The 9,574-nt window shown below is 37.7% G+C and overlaps 1 protein-coding gene across 4 annotated transcripts in view; it reads left to right on the top strand.

Annotated features, from left to right (window-relative positions):
* The first annotated feature begins 853 nt into the window (after positions 1 to 853).
* cadpsb (Ca2+-dependent activator protein for secretion b) overlaps positions 854 to 9,574 on the top strand; it is an 83,105-nt gene continuing 74,384 nt past the window's right edge. For 3 of the 4 annotated variants that reach the window (XM_081381634.1, XM_081381636.1, XM_081381635.1), the window contains exon 1: positions 869 to 1,453. In XM_081381634.1, the coding sequence (XP_081237760.1) occupies positions 1,115 to 1,453 (339 nt within the window). In that variant the 5' untranslated portion in view covers positions 869 to 1,114. Of the gene's footprint in view, positions 1,454 to 9,574 lie in introns of all 4 variants that reach the window. The other variant, XM_081381633.1, reaches the window with a different exon arrangement.

The raw sequence follows: 9,574 nt of genomic DNA, 5'->3' as shown, positions 1-9,574 counted from the left end.
ACACAATACATATTTTGAATCTTGTACTCTGCATGTGTGATTTTGGTTTTATGGTGTTTATAGGGATAGTCTACTAATTCAATAAAAAGATCATGTATGTTTGTTGTCTAAAAAATAGTTAAATGATATATATATATATATATATATATATGGTAACATTTTGCAATAAAGTTTCAATTATTAACATTAGTTAACTACGTCAGTTAACATGAACTAAGAAAGAACAATACATCTACAACATTTAATATTATTCATGTTAATTTAAACATTTACTAATACATTATTAAAATCAAAAGTTGTAATTGTTAACATTAGTTAATGCACTGTGAACTAACATGAACAAACAATGAACAGTTATATTTTTATTAACTAATTTTAACAAAGATGAATAAATACTGTAATAAATGTATTGCTCATTGTTAGTTCATGTTAGTTCATATATTAACTAAATGAGACCTTAGTGTAAAGTTTTACCATACATATGTTTTATGGTTTACGGAGAGTCAGATAATTATATAAATAGTTCAAATATTTGATTATGACTTCTGGAATTTGTAACTGTTTTAAGACTAAAAACAGTTAAATGAAGCAAATGTAATACGAAATATATAATGTGGTGATGTGGTAGGCTAACGTCATATGGCAAGTCCCTGTTATGCGAGTGAAACACAGAGGTCAGATGAAATAACAGCACATTCTCGGTGTCAACCATCCTCACCATTTTTGCGACCGAAAGGACCCGCTCTCTCATCCAGCACCGCGGACAGCGCCTGCGTCTCACGCGAGCCTCAGCAGGAAGTGGCCATCATTCGCTCTTTTCATCGCGCGCGCCCCTCCCACCCCCTTTCCTCTCGAGTCCCTCGCAATGACTGGCGAACGGAGGCACAGCACAGAACACGTATGCAGCAGCAGCATCTTTACTCTGGGCGAGTGAAGAGATTGCAGTGTCTGCTTCCGCACCCGAAAGTGTGTCAGGATATTCAAAATTCACCAACAGTCGACCAGCCCATCTGAATGCCGAACACTACGTCAACAAACTGATACCTTTCCACGCCGTAAATATCCCATCGTGCGTTTAATTCGCTTGTACGGTTAAAGCGAGAGCGAAAAAAAAATGTTGGATCCATCCTCCAGCGAAGAGGAATCGGACGGGATAGTGGAGGAGGAAAGCCGAGAGGTGATGGCTCCTCAGTCCGGATCCATTCGCATCTCCCCCAGCAGGACCAGCGAGAGCTCCGATAGGCTCCAAACCACCAGCCGAGGCTCCAGCGCGCGACCATCCAGCCCGAGTCCGTCGGCCGTCAGCGAGCCAGAAAAGGAGGACGTGGAGAAACTGCAGAGGGAAGAAGATGAACGAAAGAAGAAACTGCAACTCTATGTCTTTGTGATGCGATGCGTCGCCTATCCTTTCAACGCCAAGCAGCCTACCGACATGGCAAGGCGACAGCTGAAGGTAAGAGCATGAGGTGTCCGGGTCTCACCTTGAGAAAAGCGTTATGCATCATAACGTTCCTTTTATGTCATGACATTATCAGCAAACATTGGATTAAATAGCCTACGCCTGCACATGTAGGGTGATATTACTCATAAAGTGAGGGAACATTTGTAAAAAATCACCATATCCTTCATGGAACACCTATAAAATCACAGTCTTCATTGTCAGTCAGAAGGTCCTGTCGCGAGCCCCCCAAATTCGTGCACATTCGGTCAAATTCGGCCGCTCGAGATGAGCTCTAATTATAGATATTCTTCTATATAGAGGTTGATGGACCAAAATAAAGCGGTGTCATTGCCGTAGTACAGTCATGTGACTCGTTCACATTGGAAGTCAGTGGTTGTGTGCAGTCTTGCGGCCATAGGATATTCAGTTCCATTTGCGCCATCTCTCGCGCCACTCATTCATCTTCCAAGGTGACTTTTGGCGTAACAGATGCGAACGCTGAATCCACTGTTCAGAAGGTCAAAAGGCATTACGAACGTATTTGTAATGTCACCTGATTTATGTAAATACTTAATCGTATTTTTACGCACTTATTTATTAAGGCATTTTTTACTCAAAAGCCTGTTGATAAAAAACAAGTCTAAATGAAATGCAACGTGTTTAGAAATTATCCTGAGAGTTTTATTTACAGACTATTGACTTGAGACTGGAAGAAACGAAAGATACCTGTTTCAGTTACTAACATAAAAATGTTTCCTTGTTCAGAGAGATAGCCTATCTTTCAGAGGTCCCAACCAATTCCCCTCAGTTATTGATCCAAGCTTTTCACAACAACATGCTCTGAAACCACAGTTAACAGCTATTACTGCTATAGTAAGTGACAACGCTCCAGTCTTATACTTACACTCTTATCGTATTTGCTTCCATACACTTTTAAATAAATTAAGAAAAGCGAAAAGATTTTGATAATTAAACATTACAGTTCTAGAAAGACTGTTGTCAGTGTATGGATTTGACTGGACATTATGTTAGTGTTATTTTCATAGTGTATATTTTCGGGCATATACGTGTAATGTGTAAATATCACATTTTTAAATAAAAAGCTGTTTGACATTGTCAACGTAGCTGTAGATTTGGTTATGCAATATGGCTTCGTCAGATGAGAACACGATAGACTTGTTGAAAAGTGGATGTATGGGTTCCAAATTATTCAATGCTAGGCAGCATCACGTGAGGTCGAAAAGGACTTTAGATGTAAAAGCTGTGATCAATTGTATTGGAATTCCAATGTTTGTCATTACAAGATGTCAACGCTCTGATCTTCACAATGTGTGCTGATTCAGTCATGTAAGTCAGGGCTGGTGGTATTTGGGTCTTTACAATGAATCTCAGAGTTGAGTCACTGTTGAGGTCCTTTAGGTTCAGTAGAATCACTGCAGTCAATCACTTCAGTGACTCAGAATCATCCATGTGAATCATCGACATTGAAGGACTTCTATCAAGAACAGGGTTGAAAGAATGGTATAACTCATTTAAGACAGCACTAACGTCATTGAGATGCACATTATGGTGAATGGTAAAGATCAGTGGCTTTATTAAAAAACATGCTGTAGATTCATGCACCATCAAGCCGAAGGTAAAGGGTTCCAAGATTCAACAAAGAGAGGCTGAAGCACTCTTTTGTGCATCAGGCTATCTTATAGAGTTGAATAACATGCACTTTAAATCAAAAATCAAGAGTATAAGCGAAGGTGTTGTAGTGTTGTAATTGTATAAGCGTATAGGAGTGTAAGGTGTAATGTAACGTTTAAGGGAGTGTAATGTATAGTTTTGTGTGGATCAATATGTGAGTGTTTATTGGATGTTGATTGTTGTAAACGTCATGTAATACTGTCATGCAAGAAAAAAGTCAGATTTGTCTGACAATAAAGTATTATATCATATCATCATTTCATATCGCAATAGTAGTTTTAAGATGAACTTTTCCCAATAGCATTCATTCATTGAATTCAGTAAAAAGAAATTAAATAATCAATACTCACTAAATATAAATCTGAACAAACTCATTGCATATGGGCCTATTGATAACAGATGGAAAATAAAAAAAGACCAACATGTACACATTAACTCCAATTTATTATACAAAATAACATGCTAAAGATAAAAACAATAAGTTCAAACTATCAAAAACACTGTATTTTAGGTTTTTCTGGAGAGCCAAATGAAAAAGTTGGATAAACACATTAGCATTTTAGGGTTAAGATATCGTCACTAAAAATCATAATAATTAAAAAATTTTCATCTCTTTAGGCTGCACTAATTTATTTGCAGAAAGCTTGACTAGTAGTTTTCTGAGTGCTTATTCAGCTAATGTGATATCAGAGGAGTTCAGGGGATTGAAGGTAATGGCTGTAGCATATGTCTCATTAAGTAATAAAATCTCCTTTGTGCATTATTTCTTATGTGTATGGGGCAGCTTGATTTTCTTTCTCTGCTATTTGACTGCAAAAGCAGGTAAACAATATGTCCTTTATCGGGTTAATGCTCACATGTTGATTATGATGCTACCTAAAATGTTATGTTATACTATAAAGCCAATTTGGTCATGCAGGTTATTTTGTTGCAGGGAGAATGACACATCTTGTGCTTCTATTCTGAGTCATTATGAAAGTTCTTAAAGGGATAGTTCAAAAAGGATAGTGGTTACCCATATTCTTTAAAATAACTTATTTTGTGTTCAGTAGATGAAAGAAATTCATTCGTGTTTGGGGGTGAGTAAATGACAGAATTTTCATTTTTGGGTGAGCTATCCTTTTAAAGGGGCTATATGTAGAATTCAGAAACCCTTGTCATTAGCGCACCGGTGGCTGTTAAGTGAATTGTAGCCAGCAACTTGCACAAATCCCGATGTTGTCCACAAAAATGAAAGCAGTGAGAAAGCAGGAGATAGAAAGCATGTGATCTTAGCGATATGGATATTTTCTTTTTTACATTTTCGGTATAAGCTGTTCACGCATTGACAATAAAAATGTGATTTTTACATAGAAAAATACATGAGAATTCTTACAGCCCCTTTAAAGGTTAACTAAAGCCTTATGCATTGGACATTATAATCTATTATAATATAATATTTTGTCCTTTAGTTATAAATCACATCATATGTTGGGAATATCATTATTAAATTTGCTGTCAATTTTACATCTATACTCTTGCATCCATTCTCTAGAGTGTAGCTGCTGGCTAATAACAAAACTTATTCGATTTTTGCTTATTCGCAAAATACCTTGAAGCATCCTAGTGTGCAGTGAGTGTTTGCTGTGGAAAGCAATCAAATCCAGAATTAGATTTAAAATCTTTTTTCTTCTAAAAGGCTGCCTTCCTAGTTTGTTTGAGTTTTTTTCATTTAAGTTTGGTGCATCTGAAAGGCTTATCATTGTTCATGTCTCCAGCAAACTGCTCATTAGTCAGCCGTCCTCTGCTCAGCCAGTCCATTATAAAATTCAATAATGTTGAATGACAGCCTCATTGTTTCTATAGCATGTGAATCACATTTCATTCTCTTAGTTTTTAGTCCAGGAGGTTACCTTTACTGTTGGTTTTGCCTTAGACTAATTTGTATGCTGTCATCAGCGTCTCCTGTACTCACCCTGGATCTGCTCTCATGAGCCTCTGGTCTGGGCCGACAGCTCTAGCTTGAACCCCAGATGATACAGACACACGATAGAGATCTCTCAGCAGTTTTGTTCATGGGCCTTGGGGGAGGATAGAATTTCAATTATCTGTATCCTTCCCGTCTTTGATTTCATCACTGATAGATGGTAGATGTCCCCCTGTTTCAGCAGATAAGGTGGTCTCATAACAAGGACACATCATCAGGATGTAAAGGCTCTTTCAGACTCCCAACCCTCTAGCTTTTTGTTGCACCTATAAACTGAAACATTAGGATTTTCATCAGATCAGTACATACAGCGTGTACATCCCGCTGAGGTATCACTCCTCGCAGAGTAATACTGATGGTGACAGCTTTCAAGGGCTCGTTGTCTTTTACTTAGCTGGCTAAGCACATCTTTGTGTCATTTCAGATGAATTTATCTGCTGATGAGGTCTTCTTTCCTGCCCTTTTCTCCTTTAGCTTTATTTTCATCTTTATCTTCTTCTGTGTTTTACCTAATTACCTGCTATTTTAGGTCGCAATTACATGTTTGTGTAATAGGGTCCGCTTTTAAAAGACATTTTGTATCAAATTTCAATAGGCCTATACTAATTTCAACTAACATGTAAAGTAAAAATCTTATTAACATATCTATAAATAAAATATAATAAATATGAATGATTCAATTTATTATAAATATACAACAAAGTTAGTTCTGGTTCTTGTATTTCATTCTTTTTTTTTCAGCGACTATTTCTGCAAGTAATATAGTTACACCAGTAGGTGGCGACAAGTGATAGTTATAAGGGTTTATTTGAATTTGTGATTCATTTAGGAACCAGCCAAGTACGAGTGAGTCATTCAGTTGTTCACAAACAGGAATTACGCAATGGTAATTTTACTGTGGCTTTGTTCATAACTTTTTGTTGGCGGAGCAAAAATAAACAAAGTAAACAAAGACAAATGTGTCTAAAATGGAAGTTTAAGTGGAATAGTATTAATGTGTTGTTTACATAACTGGTATATTAAAGCACAAAGCATTATTAAGTTTAGAGAAGATGTCTTTGAAAGTATTTTCTGGAATAAAATAGTTTAATAAAATATTTGCAATATAGTTTTGCAGTATCTAAATATTTGATTTAAATATATAAATATGTAACAGCTGCTTTATTAGATTTATTATACATTGCTTTATTATACAACCCTAAATTGAGTCAGGATAAGGCTTTTATGCTCAGATTAAGAGATTCACATTGGTCTTGAGGTTGCACATTTACATTGTCATCCGTTGGCGTGTACATTTGCATGTGATATCACATGTTGACAGTTTTAGCTTGACTATTGTTTGTATTGCACAGTCACACCTTTGTAAAGGCTTTTTGACCTTGTGAAAAACAGCACAGAGGGACTGCGGTGTTGTACTGTCACTCACAGCTAGGCTTTTATCTAGGTACAAGCCTTTAGTGGATGCCTATTTGCAATCTAAAACCAAGGGCCCTGTTTAGATGTGCAGTGGGTCTGCTGTTGCATTGCAAAGAAACATCCGTGCATAAATGTGAAAAATGTATTGCTACTAGGTTATAAATTGATGGAAATATACTGAACTGCTGGTCTCAAATGAGATGCATCACCTTGAGTCTTGTCTGGTGTTCACACACTAAGATGTGCCTATCTAGGAGAAATAATGCCTGTCCCATTTAAAAGGCTTTACAAACCAGTTAAATGTCTGCATTGCTGTAGGGCTTGCAAAAGGAGATAGGGAAAGTTTTTTCCCTTTATTACAAGAGGCAAGCACATGAAAGATGGGTGAATGGGGAATGAACTCAATCAAACTCTGTGTTTCAGAGTATTTAGCACAATCAAACCCAATGAGAATGACCCTACAGGCCTTCTCTATATGGTCTGAGAGCCCCACTGGTTTGGCCTGCTGGCCACATGATTTTATTCTTGTTCAGACAGGAAGGCAAATCAGAGCAGCTTTGTGTGATGGATGAAGTTACCATGCCTGTATCGAGTTGCCAGGCTCACAAATTCAGTTTCATTCTCCACTGATTTCCAATTGAGGTCTTTTACGGAGCGACACTACCAGCATGTATTGTGTGCGTGTGTATAAAACCTCTGCCGCAATCCCACACGCACATGTTGAAAGACAGGCAAAAGTAACAAGAGGAGAGGACAAGACTGGAAAGAGAAAAATCAAGATAGAAAGGATAGACAAATGTCTAATTGTTAATTATTAATAAAATAAAATGTATTAAAGGGATAGTTCACTTTGAAATTAAATTTTGGTATGTTTTAGCTTACCTCAAGGGCATCCAAGATGTAGGTTTTTTTTTTCCGCAGTAGTTTCAATTTGAATATTTTTAGGTCAAACCGTTCTTGTCTGTCAGTCATATAATGCAGGTCTATGGTCACGGTCTCAAAGAGCATGCACAGAGTCCAAATCAAAACAATTCCCCATCGTCCAAATTAAACAATTCCCCATCGTAAGTACACATTGATGGCCTAAGACACGAAACGAGCGGTTTGTGTGAGAAAACGAACAGTATTTATATCGTTTTTACCTCTTGTAACACAGCCACGTCCAAGTGATCTGAGGGCGCGGGCACTTCCTGCTGTGTGACGTGTGCGCAGACTGGTGCATAGATATATATACACTAGATGTCGCATTAAAGACATTCGTTCCAATGAACTGCCGTAGCCAAGGCGACATCTGGTGTATATATCTATGCACCAGTCTGCGCACACGTCACACACCAGGATGCGCTCGCGCCCTCAGATCACTTGGACGTGGCTGTGTTACAAGAGGTAAAAACGATATAAATACAATACAAACCGCTCGTTTCGTGTCTTAGGCCATCAATGTGTACTTAAGATGGGGAATTGTTGAATTTGGAAGATGGGGAATTGTTTTAATTTGGACTCTGTGCATGCTCTTTGAGACCGTGACCACAGACCTGCATTATGACTGACAGACAAGAACGGTTTGACCTAAAAATATAAAAATTGAAACTACTGCGGACTGCGACCCTGTTTTTGGTCGAAGTCCATAGTAGTCGATTGCCGAGTTCACGCGCGTGATCATAGGTAACTAAACCTATGCGCGTGAACTCGGCAATCGACTACTTTGGACTTCAACCGAAAACAGGATGTAAACACAGGTATTTGCGCTGGCTTAAATAACATCATTTTTATACATATCTTTCACATCTACTGCAGTCAGATTCACTCGTGTTCACTCTGAAGGAATCACTCACATTTTCTGTGCACTTGTAATGACACATCAAGGATGTTAAGAGGCTAAAAGCAGGTTTAAACATTGCCCCATTGAAGTCAACAGGGTGCAAATTTTAAAAATAGAATAACTCGGTGTAGGCAACACCGATTTTTGTCGTTGTTCTCTGTATTGACAGCACTCCAAATGTACAAAAAAATGAGCTCAATGTTAAAATTGACCGGAGTTCTCCTTTAAGTTCATGAGGATTTTCATTGCAACGACATATTTAAGAAAATCTCTTGCCGTTTACTGAAGCAAGATGAAGATGAAGTAAGGATTCAACTTTCATAAATCAACCATAAATCAAATTTGTAGAGCAGTGAAAACTGAAAAATATGAGGGAAGAAAAACATACAAATCACTCAAATAACAACAACAATCCCTTTTGGTCTTGTCTGTGATGGGCTTTGAAATGAAAAACAATATGTAAAACTGCATTTGCATCAATAAGCCCAAATACATTACTACCAATTATAATTCAAGTGATGCTTTGTTTTCTAGAAAAACAAAAAATCCAGGCAAATGTTGCACACATGACACAGTCTGTAACATCAGTAATGCAGTGTGGGTTGTGAGGAATTTCATTTAAAGCAGGTCAGTGAGAATGGGAGAGATTAATGGATCCACATTATATTTGCTATTTTGGTTTCTGTGTATGTCAAATCACTGACAACTGACATTTATAGAACAGTTATGTAAGCACATTTATTTTGCCAAAATGCTTGAAACAAGGCTTTTGCTGTTAAAGATGGCCATTTGTTGAACAGACACGTCCCCGTCTTTCCTAAACCACACCCTCAAAGATTCATTCGAGATGGAGCAGGACAGCAGCAGCACATCTCGGCACAACAGCATTCTCTCAAACTGACAACGGCTTATGAAAGTAAATATGGCATTTAATGAGAATGATCTGCTTCAACTATCACACTGTTGCTTCTCTTTTACGGGCTGCCCGATCAATCACTCAGAATGACTGACAGGCAGAAAGCACCTCAATGTCTTCGTATTGACTCAGAAAACAATTTGACCTCAACCAGTAGTTTCTTTTTTTATTAAATTCACAGGTGTGATCATTTTGTCCATAAAAAATCCATTCAAAACAAGTTCGACTTGCCTATTGTGACTTATCTGAGTGAAATAGCCTAGAAAAAATGTAGGGCGGGACTTGATTTTGACCATCGGGAATTGATTGGATCATTGTGGT

This window comes from Scardinius erythrophthalmus, assembly GCF_964197995.2.
Source record: "Scardinius erythrophthalmus genome assembly, chromosome: 12".
Classification (NCBI taxonomy): Eukaryota; Metazoa; Chordata; class Actinopteri; order Cypriniformes; family Leuciscidae; genus Scardinius; species Scardinius erythrophthalmus.
Note: the sequence above shows the minus strand (reverse complement) of the source record. Positions and strands in the feature narration are given on the sequence as shown.